The 24,904-nt window shown below is 45.2% G+C and overlaps 1 protein-coding gene across 1 annotated transcript in view; it reads right to left on the bottom strand.

Annotated features, from left to right (window-relative positions):
- The window catches only part of Itgb3 (integrin subunit beta 3), a 57,223-nt gene that overhangs the window by 25,934 nt on the left and 6,385 nt on the right, over positions 1–24,904 (bottom strand). The window contains exons 2-4 of the mRNA XM_027427875.2: positions 14,752–14,837; positions 3,526–3,721; positions 2,271–2,523 (exon numbers count right to left, since the gene is read on the bottom strand). Of these exons, the coding sequence (XP_027283676.1) occupies positions 2,271–2,523; positions 3,526–3,721; positions 14,752–14,837 (535 nt within the window). The remainder of the gene's footprint in view (positions 1–2,270; positions 2,524–3,525; positions 3,722–14,751; positions 14,838–24,904) is intronic.

Below are 24,904 nucleotides of genomic sequence, written 5' to 3'. Positions count from 1 at the left end.
ACAAGGGGCTGTCAGTGTACTTAAGTGGTAGGCTTATATATGGAGGCGTATAGTGCTTATCTCAGAGAGCTATCTCAAGACCAACTAAAGCAATTATACAAGACGAAGGCTCATGCAATCATGACTGGAATCATTAACACATTTTTTTTACTGCAACAATAAAGCAAATGTCCAGTAAATTTATAGATCATGCTGTCCCCAGATATGTTTTCTAGGAAAACATATAGCCCAGTCAGAAATTTAAAAACTGTACTGTAATATTTTTAAAGTAAACCCATGCCTTGTCAATCCAGCAATCATGATTTTAATATACTTTATTTTTAATTACATAGAGAGGGAGTGATATTATGGGAGGGAAGCGGGAGAGAGAAGAGACAGAGACAGAGAGAATGAGTTGTGCAGGCGCCCATGGAGGCCAGAAGACAACATGAGATCCCCTAGAGCTGGGGGATCCCCTAGGCTTGGGTTAAGAGCTGCCCGACTTGGGTACTGGAAACTGGACTTTGCCTGGTCCTCTGGAGGAGCAGGAAGTATTCCTAACCACTGGGCCATCTCCACAGCCCAGTGATCATAATTTTAAATCACTACCATACATAGATTTGCAGTCTTCGTCAAGTTAGCCATTCGATAGTAAGCTGCTATGGTTTGAATACAAGATGGGCACCACAGAGTCGTCGGTGTTTTTGAATACTTGGTCCCCAGGCGGTGGCACAGTTTCAGGGAGGTTGTAGAATCTTTGTAACATAGAGCCTAGCTGGCATAAATAGGGCTATATGGGCAGGGCTTGTTTTGTTTGTATTGTTCCACACCAGCTCCGCTTCCAGGCCTAGCGGCATATAGCAAGTGGCTGCCACAGGTTCCCACCACCACAGACCAAGCCACTTCAGACTTCATGCCTTACCTGTCATGATGGATTACATTCTCTGAGCCATGAACCAAAATAAACCTTCACCCTTAAGTTACCTCTAACAAGTATCTGCTCACAACAGCAAGAAAAGTGACTAACACAGCAGCTAAACAGGCACAGGGCTGGAGATGCTGTTCAGTGGTAGGAAGCCTGCTTAGCAAACCTGAGACTCTAAGCTCAATTCCTAGAGCTCCTCCAGCCCCACAGCTAAGGTGGGTTGGCTCAGGCCTGTAATACAGCACTCGGGAGGCTGAGGTCAGTCTAGGCTACATAGCAAAAATCTCTGTCTCAAAGAAAAAAGTGTGAAGGCTGGAGAGATGGTTGAGTGGTTAGGAGCATCAGCTGGCCAGGAAGTAGTGGCTCACGCCTTTGACCCCAGCACTTGGGAGGCAGAGGCAGCCAGATCTCTGAGTTCGAGGCCATTCTGATCTAGAGATTGAGTTCCAGGACAGCCAGGGCCACACAGAGAAACCCTGTTGGGAGGGGAAGCGGGGACTGGCTGATCTTCTAGAGGATCCATATGCTGGTCCTCTGGCACCCACGTGGTGGCTTAAAACCATCTGTAACTCCAGCTCCAGGGGATCCAACACCCGCTCCTGGCCTCTGATGGCACTAGGCACATGCATGGTACACAGATGTGTGCAATGCCGGCAAACACTGATACACATGAAACAATGAAATTTAAATATGTATGTATTTTTCTAAAGGTGGCAAACAGAGAGAGGGATAACTTAACAATTTATATATTGTTAAAGAATTCAATAAAGTGATTTATTTTTCTTGCATTTTAACTTTGCAAGATTTTTGCTCTTGATGCCTGGATGTTCTTCTGAAATCATAATTACATTTTCACTCATCTAGACCTCTCTCTGCTTTTGACCTCATCCCTGCCCCCTCACTTTCCTCTTTCCCTCTATCCATTTGTGACAAAGCCAATAAGCTGATGACATTTCTGTGTAGGACCCCTAGCAGCCTTGAGCCTATTGGTGTAATATTCCAAAATAGGCCCATCTGCCTGGCAGAGAACAAATTGAAAATGATACGATTTGGCAAAAAGCGCAAACAAAATAACCTTGAGGGGTGGGGTGGAGAGGTAGATCAATGGTTAAGGTATCTGATGCTCCTCCAGCACCCATGTCAGGCAGAATCACCTGTAACCCCACCCCACGGGATCTGACACCCTCCTCTGACCTCCACAGTCACTCGGCACACATATCTACAAACGCATACGTATACCTAGAAATAAAAATAATAAATTTTTGAAGGAAAATAAAAGCCTGGAATTTAAAATGGCAACCAGGACTTGGGCCAGCATGAGACAAAGGGAAGGAGTGCGACACTGGCTTGAGGAGAAAGGGCTTACCTGTAACAGGGGTTTTTGAGGGCCTCTGGTGGGGAGATGAACATGAATGGTGATACAGGCTTGTCCACAAAGGCCCCAAAGCCAATCCGAAGGTTGCTAGTAAGCTTTCGCATCTGAGAAGCCAACTTGGTCCCCAAGTTCTGGATGCTCCTCAGATCGTCCTTCATGGAGAAGGACAGGTCCATCAAGTAGTAGATGTCTACAGGGTAGTCCTCCACCTGCCGCACTTGAAGTGAAAAACTCTTCGAATCATCTGGAAGGCAGAAGGATGTTAGTTTTTCTCTCCTCCTTTTCCTCTAGGAATAAATACACAATTAGGCCACCATAGGGGACAAGTAACTGTTTAATCAAACTAAGCTTGAAAGTTTTGGTCACACACACACACACACACACACACACACCTTACAACTCTATTCCTCATGCAGTCTCTTGAAAGTCTTCTTTTCTGTGATTTTCCCATCTATAAATCCCAATGTATGAGAACCTCTGGGACCCCAGGGTCTACTATCCCAAGTCATACATAGCACTTGGCAGCTGCTACAGTTCAGACTCTGTGAAGGACAGGAACTGTGCTGAGTATGGTGGCACATGCCTGTAATCCCAGCATGCACGAGGCAGAGGCAGGGAGATTCACACAAATTCAAGGCCAGCCTGGGTTGTATAGTGAGTTCCAGGCTGAACAGAGGTCCTGTCTCAAAAGTAAATAAATAGCACCCTGCTTACCTCCAAATCCCATATATGTATTGCATATAATGGGGCTCTCTCAAACTCTTACTGATTCAGCCAGGCCAAGCATTGGAAAGTTCACTCTAAGGCTAATACTCCTCCCTTTTCTATCTCTTTGTCTGCTCCTAAACAATCCTTATCCCCTGTGGAAAACAGGCTCACAAATATCCTTCATCTTATTTATACCTCCACACAAAGCTACAAACTAGACAAAACACATGAGAGGAAGCAGAACCAGAAGGGTTAAATAACTAGTAACCAGCCAAATAACTAGTAACATGGTGGAGTTGGAATTCACACTCGGATCTTCTGACTCAGATCCTGACACCTTGTTTTCTTCCATTCTCCAGCCTACAACTCCTCTCTCTCTTTCTCTCTCCTTCCTCCACCCTTCCTCCCCCTCCCTCTTTCTCTCTCTCTCTCTCCACCCCTATTCTGTATTGCCCCTCCCCCCAAAATTCCAGCTAGGACCTAAATATCCCTTGCCCACTTGTGCCAGGTGTCTCCCCAAGATAAGCCCTGTGCCTACCTGGCCGTAGTCGAAGGGCAATCCTCTGGGGGCTGACTTGAGTGATCTGGGCGCTGTCTTCAGAGCCCTTGCTGCTGAGTGGTCTATCCTCCAGGATCTGGACCTCACTGACTGGGAACTCAATGGACTCTGGGGCACAGTTGTCCTTCAGCAGGTTGTCCTTTAGGTTACAGCGCGGTGAGCCCTGAGGCAAAGCCTATGTAGACAGGAGCCCAAGGGGAAAGCCTGACATCAGAGCTAGCATGGCTATGCTATGCCTCTGGCATGACATGTCACCTCCCAGTGTCTTAGAGTTTACCCAGTCCTCTGGAGCTAATCTAGCATAAAAGAGTTGCTGAGGCCCCTTCCTAGGATAATCCTCAGGGACACATACAGGAAGATCGAACAGGCTGAGTCAGTACCTGTTCATGATTGACAGCTGGGAAAATGGTGCATTAAGTAAAATGCCTGGCAAACTAGTGCTTTCCATATTGTAAAACAGAAATTAGTTTGTGAGTCTCAGAACCAGGTTTACTAAATAAAACACAATTTTATAGGGAATGTACTGTGTATGTTCATCTTATTGATTATTGAATAAAATACTGTTTGGCCAATGAGACAGCAAGTTAGACAGGACTAGGAGTCAAAGGGGATTCTGGGAAATGTAGTAGAGAAATGATGTTCCAGGCAGGAAGTGACATAGTAAGGAGACTCATATTTAAGAAAGGAGAAACAGGAAATGTCCCTTTTCCCCTTTGCCTCCTCCAGAGGCAGGATGTGAGCCACCAGCAAGAGAGGGCACCAGCGAAAGGCATCCTCTATAAGATAAGTCTTATAAAATATATAGATTTATGATAATTAAGACTGAGCTAACAGATGAGAATGCTAGTCATTGGCCAAGCAGCTTTGTACCTAGTATGTCTCTGTATTACTTTATCCATCCATGCGGTGGGCAGAACTCGGGTGGCTGGCGGAGACCACCCACGTGGCAGTGGGGCTTGGCGGCATTTGGCGGAATGATTTATCGTAACAGAATGGTGTCAGTGAGTGGGATGACCCCATGCCCCAAGGTTCCCAGAGAAAAAGGGAAACCTGCCGCCACAGCCTGCCCCGTCGGCCCACTGAGAAGCATAGGAACAGCTTCCATAGGCTCGCACCATCCCGCTATTGGGCGTTGGACTCGACACTTCTGAGACAATAAAGACAGATCCAGATAAAGAAAAACCTCTAAAGGTTTACACTGCATTTAAAAATATATGTAGGCTTGTGAGAGAAAAAATAACAGGAGGAAATAGAGTAGCCGGTTGTGGTGGCGCATGCCGGTAGGATTTGCTGAAGGAAGCAGAGGCAGGCAGATTTCCACAGAGACACCCTGTCTCGGGGAAAAAAGAAACAAAAGAAAGTAAAAATAAAGTAATAAAAAAAGCCACATAAAGATGGAAAATACACAGAGAGTCTGGATACTATATGCCATGTTGTTGTCTTTAAATTGTTTGATTGCCGAGGAAAGACTTACTGCTGCTAAAATACATTTGATTATAAATGCTGCTAAATTAATCCAACTTACACATTTTAAAAATGCTTTGACTTCAAAATTTAAGTCTAAGGACAGGGTACTTGGAAAAATAATTTCTACTTGTGTTCCCACAGAAAATGAAAAGCTGTGGATTCCTTCCAGACTAATATGGTTTGATCAAGCAAGACCCCCTGAAGCAGTGACTCAACTGATCCTACATCCAAAAAAAGCTGAGACAATACAGCCTTTCAGACTATGAAAAAGAGGACTTGGTCAGATTTCTATGTTTTATCATGATTCCAACAGTATAAACATCGCCCCCAATCATCAGGAAGCAGTTTAGAAAGAACGACACCCATATTCCCAAATATTGTTTATGAATGTTTGTTTTCATTTAAATGGGGTTGGTTATAAATGATAATGAGCATAGTCAATTTTTTTTAAAAAGGGGGGGAATAGGATATAGGAATGAATACTTTGCATTGGTATGGATTTTCATTTATTGATACAACTTTAAGGTCAATTTTGTGATATGTATATGTCTCCTCTTGTTTAGGTATTGTGTTTATACAGATCTTTTAAAATGATATGCATAATTAAATAAGGCTATATAATAGCCTATGATAGTCAGAACTTATAATTAGGTTAGTTAGGTTTTCTAGATTTACAGAGATGTATTTGAGATGGTTAGGTATTCTTCAAACCTTTCAAAGACCTACAGAAATATGGCATTTAAATGGTTTAGGATTTTTCTTGGCAGTGAGACACAACTGCTCCTGGCACACCAGTTACCTCAGAAAGGAGGATGGGCATCGAAGAAAATCATTATGGAGTTTGCTTTCAACATGGCAAGATTAGCCATTTGGGCAAGAAACTGCTCTTGCCTGGACTGTTCATTACTGTATAAACTGGACATGCAGGACCTACAAGAAAGTGTCTGCTGAACTTACAAAACAAGACAGTACTGAAGGGTTCCTGCTGAAATGGAGAAGTGTGCCAGACACACTGTGGCCTATAGGCTGAAGATGGATGCCCCAACATTACAGAGGAACTTTGGGTGACTGTCCAGGTAGCAGATGTCTCTGTCAATTCTAGAGTTTATATATTATCCTTCTGTGGTCTTTGATAGAGTTGAAGACAGATAGTTATGGTTATAGTTTTCTTTAGTTATTATAAAAGATAAGTTACCCTTCTTTTTATTTAGACAGAAAAGAGGAGATGATGGGAAATGTACTGTGTATGTTCATCTTATTGATTATTGAATAAAGTACTGTTTGGCCAATGAGACAGCAAGTTAGACAGGATTAGGAGTCTAAGAGGATTCTGGGAAATGTAGTAGAGAAATGGTGATCCAGACAGGAAGTGACATAGCAAGGAGACTCACATTTAAGCAAGGAAACAGGAAATGTCCTTTTTCCCCTCCATTCTTCCTCCAGCAGCGTAATGTGATCCACCAGCAAGGAGGGACACCAATAAGGCGTCCAATAAGATAAGTCTTATAAAATATATAGATTTATGATAATTAAGACTGAGCTAACAGATGAAAAATCCTGGTCATTGGCCAAGCAGCTTTGTACCTAATATGTCTCTGTATTATTTTGTCCATCCACGTGATGGGCAGAACTCAGGCGTCTGGCAGAGACCGCCCACGTGGCACTGGGGCTCAGGCAGCTTTTGGCGGAAAGATTTATCGTAACAACAATTGAATAGAGTAGAAAAAATACCCAAGTATATACCAAGTAAATAAAAGTTTTGATGTTATTTGGGGAAACTTTTATTTACTGGAGGAGGGGATTTAGCATACATAATGAGTAATACTATATGAGGTATTTCTTTCTGTAGGTCAAGGTTAAAACTATGTAAAGCTATTATGTTAGATACTGGCTGCTTTATAAGATCAGTGGTTGTGTGTCCCTGTCTCCCTGCTTCACCCAGGACAAAGGTGACACAGCAGAGTCAGTGGAGGGTAAAGAATAAGAGCACAGGAATGAGCTAGCTGAGACTGACCCTCAGTGTCACCACTGACGGGTACCAGAGCATGACACACAGCTCTCCAAGCCTAGTTCCTTCGGCTGTAACATAAAGGGTAAAAGTCTTCCTTAGCTACAAACAGCAATCAAAACCACAGAGACAGAAGAGGAAATGATGGTTGCTAGGGGATAGGGGAAGGAGGAAGGAAGAGTTGATTAATAGGCCCAGAGTTTTAGTTTAGCACAATGAAATTAGTTATGGGGATGGATGATGGTAAGGGTTTCATATACTTAGAAAGGGGCTGGGGAAATGGTTCCATTGGAAAGGTGTTTGGGAACCTGAGCTCAGAACCCACATTAAGAAAAAAATAGGAGCTAGAGAGATGGCTCAGAGGTTAAGAGCACTGGCTGCTCTTCCAGAGGTCCTGAGTTCAATTCCCAGCAACCACATGGTGGCTCACAGCCATCTATAATGAGATCTGGTGCCCTCTTCTGGTGTGCAGGAATATATGCAGACAGAATACTGTATACATAATAAATAAATCTTTTAAAAAAGAAAGAAAGAAAGAAAGAAAGAAAGAAAGAAAGAAAGAAAGAAAGAAAGAAAGAAGAAAAAATGTGTATGGTGACACATGCCTACAAGCCCAGAGCTAGGGAGGCAGAGACAAGAGGACCCCTGGGACTTGCTGGCCAGCTAGGTTAACTATATGGGTGAGCACCAGGTACAGTGAGAGACCCTGAGTCTCAAGAAATACGGTGGAGAAAGAGGAAAACACACAAAATAGATCTCCACACACGTACACACACACACAGGTTAAGTGACTTCCCAGAGTTGCAGAACTTGGGAGCAACACAACTAAGATGCCACCGTGGCTTTCTGCCTGTGAGTATATTGTCTCATGAAGTAAGTTTTGTTGCCTTCTGTAGAAAATATAATAAAAAGCACCACAGCTGGTTGGGAGGATGGTCCTGGGAGGAGCCAGAGCAGAAAACAACCCAGACATTCAGAGAACCAGATACAAGACAGAGATGTGAGGAGTGTGGGGAGAGATGAAAAATGTCCTTCCCGTCCAGCTGTGCAGAGCATGGCCACCAGCACAACTGCGTGGCGACCGATCCACAAAGAGACACCCACATTCTAAAACTCAAAAGGGGCCCTCAGAGGAGCTGAAGACCTGCCCTGTAGATAGTGACACAAGAGGTAGAGCAAGCACACATACCACATACACACACACATACACACACACACACCATATACACCACATACTACACACACACACAACATACACACCACATAGTACACACACACACACAACATATACACCACATACAACACACACACACACACACAACATATACACCACATACTACACACACACACACAACATATACACCACATACTACACACATACAACATACACACCACATACTACACACACACACACACAACATATACACTACATACAACACACACACACAACATATACACCACATACTACACACACACACACAACATATACACCACATACTACACACACATACACAACATACACACCACATACTACTCACACACACAACATATACACCACATACTACACACACATACACTCCACCCTCACACACAAATATACATACTTCACACACTCCACCCTCACACACACCACACACACATACACACACACCACAAACCCATCACACACACACACACACACACACACACACACACACACCACCACCACCACCACCAATCTTATCTCTGATTTCAACTGCCCACAGACCTCAGAGAAAACCTTCCCCAAAAGGCAATGATTAGATCACCAAGATGCCAGGGGAGCTGAGCCTTTCCAGAACAGGAAAGAGGCTGGAGGAGGGAACCAGGAGGGGGAGGCCAGGGAGCTGAGGAGAACTGCAAGCCGTGAGTATCCTCAGGCTCTTCTAAAGGAGAGGGTGCTTCTGGGGCTTTCCTCAGGCTCATATTTTGGCAGTATGTATGCTTTCTAGAATTTCCTTAGAAAAATACAAATAAAGACTGACAAATTTAAACTAAGTAAATAAATAAAACACGAAAAACAAGACCAGGCCATCTCCCTTCTCTGGCAGTCATTGACATCAGAGGTCAGAAACCTAACAGGCTCATTGACCCAGCTCTTCCTGAGAGCCTTCTGCCCTGGGAAGATACCAAAGATGCCCAGGCAATGTCCTCAACACCACTGGCCACATTCGAACCCCAGGCCCACACAGGAGGAGGGATATCTCTAGGTCACTCAAAGAGAAAAATAGAAAAGGGGTTGATTTTAATGTTCTAGTTCCCACCAATACCGGATGTTACAGGAAAGAGTCAAGCCCTGCCCCTTGGGGAAAGAAGATCACCCACAGAGGTGGGAGGCTCCAAGCTCTGGATTACCTCCCCTTCCTGAGGAGTGACACATGCTATTAGGACCAGTCCCCTTAATCCTGTTTGGGAAAAGCACAGAATGAATAATAGTCACTGTGATGCTGTCTCACAGGGTTGGGCAGGGGCTAAAATAAGACTGTGAGATGATTTCAAATTGCAAAGTCTCAGTATGAGTCAAATACATTCAAATCCTCTGGGGTCCTGTGTAAGTAACAGCAGCCGCTTTCCACCATTGTAACCACCACTGTTACTGTGTACTCCCTCCTTGGAGGAAGGCAAAGGAAAACATAGCCTTGAAGTTTTCTCTTATTTTCAGCACTAGGAGTGGACTTTCACATGCCAGGCTCTACCACAGAGCTGTCTCCCTGGGCCCACTGAATGGCTCACTTAGTAACAGTAAGAAATGACCTAACACAGAGAGGCGTATGGAGGGGAGACAACAGGGAAAGAAGGCATTGTAGTCTGTAGCTGTCAGGACTCATGCTTTGTTGGTTATGAGGATAAGAGACACATTCTTACCACTGTGTTATTTGTTTGGGGGGGGGTTGTTTGATTGATTGATTGATTGATTGATTATTTTGAGGTAGGATTTCATTTAGCCCAGGCTGGCTTTGAACTTCTATATAGGCAAAAATTACCTTGAATTTTTTTATGGGTGTGTGTGTGTGTGTGTGTGTGTGTGTGTATGTGTGTGTGTGTGTGTGTTACCTGTGCACACACATGAGGAAGTCAGAGGAGAATATTCATTCTTTTTTTAAGACAGGGCTCACCGTGTAGCCCTGGCTGCCCTGGAACTCCCTGTGTAGGCCAGGACAGCCTGCTTCTGTTTCACCGGTGCTGGGATTAAAGGTGTGTGTTACCACTGCCAGCCACCTTATTTTTTGATATAAGGTCTCTCAGTGAATCTAAAGTTCACTGCTTTGGCTGGGATGTCCGGCCTGCAAGCTCCTGGTATCTAATTGTCTCTGCTCCCCAACACTGAAATTTCAGACACGAGTGACCATGCCCAGCTTTTATGAGGGTGCTGGGGATTTGAACAAGTCCTCATGCTTTCACAGCAAGTGCTCTTACCCACTGAATCATCTCCCTAGCCCAACCCTGAACTTCTACCTTTACCTTGATCCTCCTACCTCTGCCTCCTGAGGACCAAGACGACAGGTATGTGGCCACCATGACCAGATTATGAAGTACTGGGTAAGCCAAACACCTCATGCCTATAGTGTAATCACTCCACCAAATGAGTTACATGGCCAGACCCTACTGTCTTAGTTGGGGTGTCTATTGCTGTGAAGAGACGGCAGGACCATGGCAACTCTTATAAACATTTAATTGGGGTGGCTTACAGTGTCAGAGGTTTACTCCATTATCATCATGGTGGCATGCAGGCAGACATGGGACTGGAGCTGAGAGACCTACATCTCGTAGGCAACAGGAAGTGAACTGTCTCGCTGGACATGGCTTGAGCATTATATGAGACCTCAAGCCTGCTTCCACTGTGACACACTTCCTCCAAAAAAACCATACCTACTCCAACAAGGCCACACCTCCCAACAGTGCCACTCCCTTTGGGGGCCATTTTCTTTCACACCACCACACCTACTCCACATTTTTTTCCTACAATAACAAATTTGGGGACCAACTCAAGGTAGACATCTATGCTCCAGGTTAAAAAGAAATATAAAGAAATTATAGACACACACACACACACACACACACACACACACACACACACACACACACGTACATCCTGAGGCTTTCCCTACAGATACGGAGAAGGAAGTCCTATTAGAGTCTTTTATCTGCTAACCCCAAACCCCACTCTTCCTCTTTCATTCCTGGAAGTTGGGCTGTGAACTGGTTCACCTTCCAACATGTGCTCAGGCCTGTGTGTCAATCCCTAGCATTTCATCCTGCCTTAAGGTTGCCAAATTTAGAAAATATGCAAAGCATACCAAGATGAAAAATTATTTGCTATTTAACCCAACTTGAATTAGGTGCTCTGTATTTCTATGGCAACCCCGTCGGCCTCCACCCACATAGTCCAATCCTAGCCTTCACCAGTAGCAATGTTATCCCCCTTGCTAACATACAACCTGTTCAGATGCAATAGGTCTAAGGTCCATCCTGGGAGCCCTTATATTTTACAAACACTTCAGGCTTGTTAAATTACCCTATGACTTCATAAAGTTCTAGACTCCAGTGTGATACCACTTAAGCCAAGAACACAGGCTCTAGCGCTGTATGAAGCTGGTGTCTTTGCTAGCTCTACAGACCAGAGATAGCACGTTACCCAAATCCATGTTATCTAACCAAGTATCTATCTCGCCAAGAACACACCCTATGCAGATGGGCCCAAAACACCCCACTCATACACATTGGCTCTATTTTCCTCTTACCCAGCCAAGTGCTTACTATACACACCCAAGAGCTGCTGTCCTTTAAGGACCAGAAGCTGAGCCCAACCAGTTGTTTTCAGAGGCACTGCCAGCATCAGCACCCGAGACAAGTCAAGGCAGGGAAGGCAGAGGGTTGAACAGCGCCCCCAACCCCACCTTTGGTTGTTTGAAGTCAAGATCCAAACATTTTCAATAGCTAAGCTTGCCCTGGGCAAAGGAAGTTCTGCTCCGGCCACCCCCTAGGGAAAAGATAGCAGTCATGTTCTAGTTCGAGTCCAAGGCTCCTCCCTGCTGGACACATTTTGTCCCACATCCGACTCCCTGGCCCAGTCCCTCCTCCTCCTCACTTAGTGATGGTAGGTGCTGTCAGTCACTGTTCTACTCTGAGAGCTCTCTACCTCCCTTCTCTAGTTTCCTTTGATCCTAGCTGCCACCCATTTCCTGACTCCACCCCATCAATAGACCGATCCTCCCCAGCCTCTCTCCCTCTGGCCCCTCAGTCTGCCCCAGAGGGCAAAGATTCACCATAGTGACCAGTAAATATTCCACATTTGCCTCTAGCCCTGTGGAATCCTAAGGAGGGGCTTTGGCTGGTCAGGACCCAGTCTAGTTTGTCCCTATAAGACCCAGATGGGCAGCAAATGGAAGAGGAGGATGGGGCAGGACTGGACACCCCTCTAAAAGAACAGGCTCTCTGGGGATTCTTTCTTTGCCCCAAGACTCCCTTGCCCATCTCTACATTAACTTTAGGTGGAAAGGGAGGGAGGAGGGAGAGACATCCTTTGCATGCCACTAGGTCTTCTTCAGGGGGCTCTCTTGCTCCAGCCAGCCAACCTCAGGCCAGCCTGTCCAAACAAGACAGCTTCTAGGTCCCACTCCTCCTGGAATTGTTGCAGAACTACAACTTCCTCAGAAAGGAAGCTTAACAAAACCGTGATGGTGACCAAAGGCAGGAGGATATGACAAATGAGAAGGAAGAAGCCACGTCACACTTGAGTCTCCAGTACAGCCCAGAGGGGAGGGGCACCTGTGGGGGTGGAGGACAAGGGCTTACCCTCCCCAAGCCCCAGAGAATGTTTCATTCGCTAAATGAGATCAATCTGGCCCAGATGTTGGGCAGCTGCCTCTAGAAGCAGTTCCCGTGCTGAACAGCACAGAGGCCAAAGCTGTGTATAGAGCCAGCCTTGGAGACTCTGGCAGCCCTACTCTAGGGGATAAACACACAGCCTTCTGCTCCCTTCCTCCCCAGTCTGCCCAGGAGGTTGCCTTTTTAGGAAACTCAGAGGATCTGAGAGAGAAGCACACAGACCGTGAGGGGATAGCTAGAGTAGTCAGGGAGCTGTATAGAGCACAGGCTGTCACTCTGGACGAAGTGGCCAACTCAGGTGGCTGAGGAGCAGCCAGGCCAGTGGCTCAGGTGACCATCTGCTGGAAGATGGTGACTCACTCCCTCTGTAACTTCTGGGTACCTCTCCAGCCACATGCACCACCTACATCCCTGTCAGACTTTGCCAGCTCCAAATTCCCAGCCTGGCCACAAACATAGCCATTCCCTCAGACACACTCATTCCCTAGGGCCTCAGACACAACAAACTTTCTGCCTAGACACGGCTGACCCTTTCCTGTCACCCTCTGGTCTTCTCTAGTGGGCTGTACTCCTTTCCCACCTCAGAGAGGGAAAGGAGAGAGGGAGGGGAGGGAGGAGAGGAGGGAGGGAGGGAGGGAGGGAGGGAGGGAGGGAGGCCTCATCATCAGAGAAAAGGGAAGGAGAAAGGATTTCTAAGAATTCGCACGCTCGTGCGCACGCACACACACACACACACACACAGAGAGAGAGAGGGGGAGGAGAGGGGGAGGAGAGAGGGAGAGAGAGGAGAGAGAGAGAGAGAGAGAGAGAGAGAAAGAGAGAGAGAGAGAGATTCCTCTTTGGGTCTTTGTTTTTTCATTCTGAGGAAAAAAATAAGCTGGCTTCCCTCCACACCCCTAGCACCTCTCTCTCTCATTTTGAGACTAAAGGACTAAAGCCCTTCCATCCCTGAGATATTCTAGCCCAAAGTAATCAAAACCTGGTGAAGGGTAGCAACAGTCACAGCAAGAAAAGACACCCAAGCAAACTGGCTTGGACTGGGAGTGCACAACAGACTCTAGCCTCATGTACCAGCTTTCCACCATCCGTCAGTGGGAAGGCTTCACCTGGTCTTGCTCAGCAGGGGAAAGAGACTGCATTTAGGAGGAAGGAAGGAACTCCATATGTCTGTGCTTACACAAAAGCACTTAAATCTAGGGAAACCGCTGTGAACTGAAGTTTAGGGGGGGGGGGCATACCTGTATTGATCATTCTACAAGGCCAAATGGAATGCTACAATTTGGGAACCAAATTACTTGGGGCTAATTTATTCCCCTAAATAGCCATCTATTGCCCACCTTTGGGCTTGACCTAACATTCTTGAAACTATCAAGTAAAGTCCTTTTTGGAATTTGCAAACAGACTCCTAGCTTCCACCAATCCAGAGGCTAGGAATGTCATCAGGTAGCATCAGATGCTCATAGCAGGGACTCCATCTCTTCACTGCAACCCACTGACCTGATATTTCACTGGTGTATTTTTTTTTTTTGAGACAGAATTTCTCTGTGGCTTTGGAGCCTGTCCTGGAACTAGCTCTTGTAGACCAGGCTGGTCTCGAACTCACAGAGATCCGCCTGCCTCTGCCTCCAAGTGCTGGGATTAAAGGCATGCGCCACCAATGCCCGGCTCACCGGTGTATTTTAAAAACACCTTGGTTTATTACTTTCTTTGTTCTGTTACAATAAAACCTTCATTAAACTGGTCATCATGTTGGGAATACAGTATTTGAAGCAACCTGAATCCATGTTCCTTGGCCACTGTCAGTTACATTTGGCTCCAAAATAAACTTCCCTATACTCCTTTTGAGTGAGATGTTATTGCATTGACAGAATAAGGCTCCTTACCTCATCTGAACACCAGGCACACACAGGACTCACAGCCAGACACTGCTGGCAGGAGTTCACGCCTCGTGTGGTACAGATGTTGGACTCTGCAATGAAGAGACACAGACATTAGCACCTGATTTGCTCAAGGCAATGACCATCCTGCTCCAACTACCCCAAATTTCCCAAACACTCAAGTCGACATTTCCCAGGTACACACAAACACACCCTAACTTTACTAGACATTTACCAAACATGGGCTATTGATAATCTAAAAAAAAAAAATAAAGAAGATGGGGAGAAACTTAGCACTTATTTCAGCTGGTGAGGCCGCAGTGACAGCAGCTGATAATGGGACTGGGCCACAGACCCAAGCGTCCTACCACAACCGATAGAAAGGATTTAATTAATGATGGTTTTATACCTAAACTGGTCGAATGAAAATCCAGGGCCCAGAATAATGGCCAGGTGCCTTCTCCAGCTGTCTAATTGTAGTCACAGTCACAGCCACTACAGAGAGGACCTAAGGCCCAGATGACCTAAGATTAACACCTAAATACTGTGGGGCAGGGGGCAGGGCACCTTTAATGGCTGTATCTCACTATCTCAACAGATGTTCCAATACATCTGTCTTGGAGGCCACGCATTCAATGCTGGGAAGGACTGAAACAATCAGGAAAGGCTAACAGAGACTGGAAGGGCATGACATTTCAGAGTTGGAAGCTAGTGTGTTTGATGCCATGCCCCTGAGCAACTCATCTCATCTCTGCGAAATGGCTGATCTACTGCACAGGACTGTTGGAAGAATTCGATAAGCCAAGAGGATGCTTCAAGATGACACTCAGAAGTGAAGAGTCCCAGTGCTGACAAAAGGCAGAGGAAAGACTACAAAGAGGGACAAGGACAGCCAGAGGCCCAAAATAGGCCTGAGAAGTACAGCCAGTAAGTAAACCCCAGGCAGCTGCTCCTGTAGAAGGCTCTCCCCTAACTGGTGTCCCTGGACTCAGACAAATAAGCCCCCTCTACCCACAGTGCCTCGGGGGAGCCTTTTCTCCCAGGAGCAGAAGGAAGATCTATCCATTCCTTCTCATGCAGCCAGCTACCCCATCGGTTCTCTTACACCCAACTTTCTGAAGGGCCTCCTTTGCCCATAACTGTTATTTCTGGCTTTGTCCTCAACAAATCTATTTCCAAAGAAATTATCCTAATTACTTGGGTGTTTTCCCAGTATCTCCAAAACTTCTCATCTAGTCAAACATTTATTTTATTATCACTGAATTCTATCCATCCCAACATCTGAACAGAACACACTCAGAAAATGATCTGCCATGTTCAGAGACTATCTGCATCTTTTGTTTGTTTGATTTGGTTTTTCGAGACAGGGTTTCTCTGTGTAGCCTTGGCTGTTCTGGAAGTCATTTTGTAGATCAGGCTGGCCTCAAACTCAGAGATCCACCTGCCTCTGCCTCCCCAGTGCTGGGATTAAATGTGCCAACACTGCCTGGCAACTATCCGTATCTTTGTCTTGAACTGATTAGGGTGTTTTACAACTTTGTATTGGTAGAGGTTAACACAGAAAATTGATGATAATACTAATCTATTTTTATGAAGTAAACACGAGTGATGCTCATCTAACAAAAATGCCAATGACGTCTACCTGGTAGAGAACATAAGCACCAAAGCGGATTGTTTCACAGGCAGTGGCCAATTCATTTCCATATGACTGGCCAACTATAAAACCTTCCTAGAATCCCCTTTGGAACCAGTCCCAGCACCTTTCTGGTTCCCACACTGTTTAAACTGGCTAAAGTCTTTTTTTGTTTGCATGATGAAAATAATACCTTTTAAAATTACATTTAACAGCCTAGAAAAATATTTCAGTGATACAATGAATGTTTAGAATGCATGTGGCCCTAGGTTCCATCCCCACACAGAAATAAAATAAGAAAAGGAAGAAAGGAGGAGGAACAAGGAGAAGAAAAGAAAAAGGACAGGTCAGTTTAACCATTGAAGCATGCCTAAACCAGTCCAAAGATGTACTGGTACCAACTGAAACAGTTCTATTTTGTTGCAACTGAGCTCATTTCTAAAGAGTATGCCAGAATTCTAGACTAAAACCTATAGACCAGGCATGGTGGTGCACACCTATAACCCTAGCAGTCAGGTGGCTACAGCAAAATTACCATCATGAGTTGCAGCCAGTCTGGACTACATTGCAAGTACCGGGCCAGTCATAGCAAGAGTTTATTTCAATATCTAGATATATGTTTTGATATGTAGATATATAAACACATACATATAATATATAAATGGAACCTGCTTCAAAACACTGGATTGTACATGGAATCCTTGAAGCAAGGCTTCAGGTTTCCTCGGGGGCTTGGCTTCATCTTGCTTCAAGAGCCTTTCTTCACCCCAAGTGTTACCAATGAGACAACACTACAAGCCTATGAGTTACTCCTGGGGCTCTAGTCTCAGACGTGAATAAAACTTGAGTGTGTGCGTGTAAGTGTGTGTGTGTGTGAGAGAGTGTGACTGTGAGACTATGTGTGATATGAGTATGTGTGTGTGTGTGTGCGCGTGCGAGAGAGAAAGAGAGAGAGAGAGAGAGAGGGAGAGAGAGAGAGAGAGAGAGAGAGAGAGAAGATTGTGAAGTGGCAATTGTGGCACTAATTCCCAGTCAGGCCCCAGTGCATCAAAGTGGGGCAACTTTCAACAGTGCAGTGTAATGGAGGAAAGTAGCTGATCTTTCTACAGATGCCAGGTTCTGAGCCTATAAAACCAACAGTGCCACCCAAGGCTTCTCCCTGCACGGGCAGTCTGGCCAGATACTAGCTTCACCATTGTTCCTCCTGGGGACATGAACATAGTCCTTCTTCATTATGGCTCCATCAGAACAGAGGAACCGTCCTAGACTATTTTAGGTAGCTCCCCTCTTTGGGGTGTTTCCATGGAGACTAGCAGCTAAGAGTGATCCTGGACATAAATACCATCAGTGTTCACTAGAAAGAGAGGAAATAGTTCAAATCAGAAGTGTAAGTGTTTGGGTACTGTCAAGTTCTTTTTTATTACACTCATTTGTTTGGTTTGAGAAAGAATAAAAAAGAAGGTATGAGCATTTATGCCACAGTATGGAGACAAGAGGACAACTGAGAGAGTTGGTTCTCTCCTTCTACCATGTAGATCCTGAGAATCAAACACAGACTGTCAGGCTTGGCAGCAAACGCCTTTACCCTCCTGAGCCATTTCAACAGCCCAGCCCAAGTTATTTTTCAAAGCCTTTCCCAATCTGTCCTTTGAATTCATTCATCCATTCTCAAATTAGCATTCCCTACGAGTCCTTGACTTACAGCTGCTATAGGAAGCCTGGCCAAATGTGAAACAGCAGGCCCCTCCCAGTGTAGCAGCAGTCCCTGACCTCAGAGGATGAGCTGAGCTGCAGGGATCTGTCCTTTAGGGAGTCATGGTTACCCTGTTCCCTTGATCTCTTATTTTTAATGAATCCCAGGCTGATTGTGTAAGAACCAATGATCCCCCAGCAATCTCCCCAACCAAGTCCTACCACCGAGGGCAGGAGCCCTGGAATGCAGTGGCTGAAAGTGGCTGACTCATCAGAAGTCTCTGTGCTGGGCCCAGGCTGATTCAAAGGACTGTTGCTCCCAGGCTGCCCCTCCCTTCAGAACATGTGGGCCTCCTCCAGGCCTCTGTTTCCAGTCATTCATGAAGCCTGTATTCCTTCTCAGCCTCTGTGGTCCAGAAGCATTTACTGGAGAAGTGAGGGTCCTCACTGGAATGTCAGTGAGAACAATAGATGACTCCCAAAACCTGTCCTCTCTAGACTTCATCAAAGATGCCAAGCAAGATTGACCAGACCTGGTCCTCAACAGGAGGCTGTAATCCTTGAATGAACATCCTTGAACTCAACAGCTGGCATACATAAAGTGTTAGATGGATGCTGTTGCTGGAGTTGTTTTTGTTGTTGCCATTTTTATCCTTAGCTTCAAGCTATTTAGAGTAGACAACTACCATACCATTTTTTTTCAATTCCTTAAAGTCATTTTATTGGACACCAGGCACAAATTAAACAAATTAAACCCTGAAAGGGGGGTTAAAGATGGGAGTGTGCAGCCAAAAAGTATCACAATGAGGTAAAAATCTAGACAGAGCAAGGAATGTTCAAAAATCCAATCTAGGAATGGTGACTGAGAAAAGGCGGTCACTGGGAAAGACAGCCAAGGCCAGCCAAGGAGTTTGCCTAGAAAGTAGAAATAAACGGCTGTGGTCTGGCACATCAGCCTGGTTCACAGAACCAGAAAAGAGATAAAGGGTGGGGAAAAAAAAATAGAGGCAAAAAGGAAACAGGGAAGGGAACTGGAACCAGGGGAAGTCATAAAGGGCAATGCTGAGGACCTATTGTCCAATGTGACAGGATGTCAGAATGCAGGCTGGGACACCCTGAGGCCATGGACTTTTAGGGCTTAGACAGGGTGGACAGAACACCCTGATGAGGCCAAGAACCTTCAGGGCTTAGTCAGGGTGGAAGGGACCTCCTGAGGAGGCCATGGACCTCCAGGGCTTGCTTAGTCAGGGTGAGAACAGAGGGTCCACACTAGTGAACACCATGGAGATCTCTCTCCTACAGCCTGCCAGAGAAAATTCCTGGCCCGGAGTCTCAGCCCTGCTCCTGAGCCTTAGTCACTTCCCAATTAGGTCCATGGGGACACTAGGTGACCAGGTGGTGCCTGATCTTTCACTGTAGTCTCCTGGATGGGTGAGTCAATGGACAAAATGTCTCATGCTAACTGCCCTATGTGTGCACACAAGGCTTATCAAGAACAAGTTGAAAAGTATGTTTTTGGTTTTTATTTCTCCCTTAAGGGTAGCTCAGTAGCTGAAGGACGAGAAAGAGAAGTGAAGCTCAAGACCACACTTCTGTGCTCAGGAGCAGATGGCCCCAAGATGCATTGCAGAGGTGATAGAGAGCTCAGGCTCCAACGTCTTATCCAATCGAAGACCATGGATGCAGGGGTATCTGATTTCAGATTTCAAATCATCTTAAGTGCACCAAAGCCAACTAAATGTGGAATTTAACAATGGGAATTATGTGTGATTTGCCTCCATGAACAGTAAGTATTAAAATATGTTACTGCTTGAATATATCCCCTGACACGCAAAGATATAATGCTGTCCTAACCCCCAGTACCTGTGAATGTGACCTTATTTGGAAATTTGTAGATGTAAACAAGATGAGGTCATCCACCCAAGATGACTGATGCACTTGTAATAAGGGAAAAACCCCAGGTGAAGGCAGACACAGACAGAAAACACCGTGGTATCAGAGATAAGAGCCCGGAGTGACAAAGGAGTACCAAGATAGAAGCCAGGGAGTACCAAGGATTAAGCCAGGGAGTACCAAGGACTGCCAGCCACCACTAGAAGCTAAAAAGAGACAAAGATGGATTCTACCCAGAATCCCAGACATACATTTCTGATGTCCAATTTATGGGACTTGGTCACAACAACCCTGAGAAATTAACTCTAGGTAGATTTGCATTTCCATAGCCATTTATTTGACCTTATTTTGATGAACAGCGTCCTGAGATACTTTGATGAACTGGGGGCGGGGAAACGGCCACCCTGGAATGGAAACTTTTCCATGTCTCATCCAACCATGGATAAGATCAGAAAAGAGGTTCCTTTAGCTTTAAAACTTTCCACCAATATTTATCAATGGTACTAACATTCATTCATTCATTCGCCCAATATTTATCAATGGCACTCCAGCATCCATTAATTCATTCACTCAACAAGCTTTTGATGAGCACCTACACGCACTAAGCACTCTCTTAGGCACTGGAGACACATGGATGAACTAAGCAAGCCCTGATCCTGTGGTGGTCACGTTTTGGTGAGGAAGGTGAAGACAAAGAAACAGCAGAATTAGAGGCAAATGCTTAAAAACAAAGCAAGGCAGAGCACTGGTGAGTAAATGAGTGTTCTCATCCAGAGAAAGTGGTCCAGAAAGGCCTTCCTGGGAAGTTGACATTCTACAATGATGTTAAGGAGTGGGTTGTGGGGAGCATTCCCCAAAGAACAAAGACCAGAGCTGGATGGACGTCCTCCTGCTGAACAAGTAGCGGAAGACAGAGGAAGGAGGAGGAGAGAGGCAGAGGGGAGACTGGAGAACCAGGGAGCAACACTCGGAAGCCGTACACTGCTGGAGCACAGTGTTTGTTCACCACACAGTGGGAATACTGAAGGGATCTGAGACGTGAAGGGAGAGGCTTAGCCTGACCACCAAGCACACAGACAAGACTGAAGCCAGAAGGAAAATGGATCAACTAGGATATTATTAAAACAATACGGGCAACAGATGTCAGTGGTTTGGCTTTAAAGGGCAGTGATGTTAATGGTGTGGTCAGACTCTAGATGTATTCCAAGGGCTTGCTGATGGGTTAGGCATGTAGAACTCAAAGAATTTGGACCTGAGCAAGCAAAGCTACCTTTACAAACGGTCAGTCAGATGTTTTCACTCCTGGCAATCCCGCTTCACTGACCCTTTGACCTCTAGACCCTACTTTATAAATGAAGCCAGATCTTGTCTGGTTACATCTCTAAATAGGTTCTTCAGGAAGCTGTGGGTGAAGACCACAAAACCCCTTCCTGGGAACAGTTGTGGTCTAAAGCTAACACCTAGCCCTGGGGAAATTCAGGAAGTAAAATAGGGTCAGTAAAACAAGGGACAGAGTGGGTGTAGCAGAGAAAGCAGTTAGCCCAAAAGGACTAAAGTCTGCTTTGTCATCCGCAGACCATACGATCTCAGTGGCACCTCTACGGCTCTTTAAAATAGGTTGTATGCCTGTTCAAAATGTATAGCTGCTCCCCAGGACTTAGCCAGCCACCCGGCTTTATCAGACAAGCTCTGAAAGCCCCAGGCAGCTATTTTTATCCCCCCCCACCAACTCTGTCTCCCAAATATGGGCATAATATTTACTACATGAGGATTAAGTGAGGTAGCATATGTGAAAGACGCCCCCCAACCCCCGCCATGCTCAATAAATGATCTGCTGCCTTCTCTTACTGAGAGCACTGGGAATGCGCCTCATCTTCCTTTTTAGCTCAGGGTCACACTTAAGAGGGCCCTTTGTCTCTGATGGGACACAGGGAGGAAATCACCCTGGCTGGAGACAGGAGCCCCCAGGACCAGACCTCTCCAGTCACTAAACTAGTCTGTGATTTTCATGAGTCCCTCGCTTCTTCCAAGCTCTCTTTTAGCTTTTCTGTAAAAACAAACTGTACTAGATTAGAGGATCTATTAGATCTATTAGAAGCGCTACTGGCCCTGAACATGTATATTCTTCCACAACCAGAAAATGTCAATAGGGCCACTAATACTCTAGAATCTGTAGATAGAACCCCTGGACCTGAGGTCCCTAGATAGACAAGTGGGCATTTCTTCCTTACCCTAAAATTTGGGCCAAATGCTGTACTTTAGAGTTCTGGAAGATTCCATTCACACCAGCTCCACCTCCCAACTGACTCACTCAGCATACAGAAGAGGCATGCCTGTACCATGCTCTGCTTGACACCCAGCCCATTGGTGTCCTAGAGGTGACCTGGGCATCCAGCTTTGCAGTTCTGGGGTGTCCCTCCCAGATCTTTTCTCCACAGTCTCCACGGTAGGAGGGCAGGTGGTTATGATGTGAACAATTCTAGCTGTCAAAGCCAATCTTGAAGACAAATCCACTCAACTGCTTTTGGAAGGCTGTTTGGCAACATTTATTAAAATACGAGATGGGAGCAGTAATCCACAGATATAATCCCAGCACCTAGGAAATAGGGACAGGAGGATCAGGAGTTCAAGGACAGCCTCACCTATAAAACCAGTTTGAGACCAGCCTAGGCTAAATTGGAGCCCATCTCAAAAAATAAAGTCAAGCACAGTAATGCCTGTAGTCCAAGAATAACTAATACTGAGATGGAATATGGTGTGAGTTTAAGCCTTAGAATCTAATTTAGATAACAGCAGGATTTTATATAAATAAATAAATAAATAAATAAATAAATAAATAAATAAATAGTGGCCAGGGAGGGGTCCTAAGTAGTTAAGAGCTTGAAGCCCTGATATTAGTTCATACACTAATATCGCAAAGCAATTAAAAACAAATAAAATGTCCACACCCTTTGTCCTACCCAACATAAATTCAAGAAATTACTCTTGCAGTCACAGTACAGAGAAGGTGGAGACAAGATTGTGAGTTCAAGGCCAGACAGGGCTACAAGTGAGAGGCTATCTCAAAGGAAAGGAAGGGGATAGAAAAGAAAAAAGAAACTAAGTTTATAGAAACACATCCACAAAGGAACATAACATACAAGGTTATTATACCTCTGTGACTTTATTTGTAGCAGCAAATAAATGCCAACAGGGCAGTTAAGTGTGCTCCAATATAGCTATGTATCACCCTTCCCTTTGTGTTTTCTGCAAGAATTACAACTTTTGGGATAAACAATGAAAGGCCATAAGCTGACATAAAAGATGCATAGAGTGGGGGCTGGAGAGATGGACCAGTGGCTAAGAGCACTTGTTATCTTGCAGTGGGCCTAGGTTCAATTCCCAGAACCCACAGGGTGGCTCAAAACTACCTGTAATTCCAGTTCTAGGGTATCCAACACCCTCATCAGACACCAGGTGTACATGTAGTGCACATACATACATGTAAGCAAGCAGTCACACACATAAATTAAAAATAAAAATCTTAAAAGGATGCCTAAGCCGGGCGGTGGTGGTGCACACCTTTAATCCCAGCACTGGGGAGGCAGAGGCAGGCGGATCTCTGTGAGTTCGAGATCACCCTGGTCTACAAGAGCTAGTTCCAGGACAGGCTCCAAAGCCACAAAGAAACCCTGAAAGAAAGAAAGAAAAAAGGATGCCTAAAGTATATTATTAAGTGACAATGTTCCTACTGTGGGAGGTGCCATTTGAGAAGTAACAATAATGATACAGAGGAACATATGTATGGGGAAAACTCTAGATAATTGTCAACCGTGGTTCTCTAAACATGAACCTACAAATCTTGTCTACATTACTTCGTTTCTGCTCTGCTGGTTTTTTATGTTATCTTGTGCACACCAATGCATGCAGCTGGACACGGTGTGTATGTGGGAGCAAGGGTGTCAAGTGTCCTGTCCTCTCGTTCTCCACTTTATCCCTTTGAGAAAGGGTCCTTCTGAGCCTGAGGCTCACAATCTCACTAAGCTGATGAGTTAGCAAGCTTCTGGGGTCTACCTGTCTCTGCTCCCCAGCACTGGGTTCTCAGGCATTTGTAACCATACCCACCTTTTACATGGTCTCTGGAGATTTGAACTCAGATCTTTGTGCTTGCAAGAAAATGCTTCTTATCCATTGGGCCATCTCCAGCCCCTGAACTGCCTATTTTTACAACCTGAATCATTTTTATTACCCAAAAAGAAAATTAAAGTCAATTTTCAATGTTCTTGGTTCTGCCTCCTTTTCCATGCTTGCATTCATTCAGGTAGGTTCCTCAGCTTAGCTTTGGTGGTATCCCAAAGCTAAGCAGGAACCTAATAATAAACTTTGACAAATACAATTGAGAAAGAGAATGCTAGCCCAGGTTACAGAATAGAAGAAGCATCAGGAAATCTAGTATAACATGGTTCCTAGAATCATCAACATGGCATCTTCTACTTGAAAATTGCTTTTTAATGAGGCAGTTTAGCTGGGCTTAGTGGCACACAACTTGACTCCCACTTGGGAGGCATAGGCAGACAGATCTCTGTGAGTTCAAGGTCAGCCTAGTCCATATAAACACAGAGTTCCAGGACAGCCAAGGCCACATAGAGAGACCCTATCCCAAAAAGTAAAAGATAAGAAAATAAGTAGTTTAAGCATTCTCACCAGAAAAAAAGTGATAACTATGTGAGCTAATGCATGTGTTATACAGGTTGACTTAGCCATTTCCCAACGTGCACATTTCAAAATATGTAACACATCATATCTAGAATTTTTATTTGTTGCTTAGAAGAGAATGAAGGAAAACAATCTTTGATAATTTTATCCCCATGGGCTTCTAGAGCTACTCAGGGCGGTGTGCTCTGTTCTCAAGGGTAGAATTCCCAGGAGTGGGGCTCAGCACTCTCTGGTCTCAGGTGAGAT

The sequence above is a fragment of the Cricetulus griseus genome, chromosome 7, assembly GCF_003668045.3.
Source record: "Cricetulus griseus strain 17A/GY chromosome 7, alternate assembly CriGri-PICRH-1.0, whole genome shotgun sequence".
Taxonomy (NCBI): Eukaryota; Metazoa; Chordata; class Mammalia; order Rodentia; family Cricetidae; genus Cricetulus; species Cricetulus griseus.
This window is presented reverse-complemented; position numbering and strand designations above follow the sequence as displayed.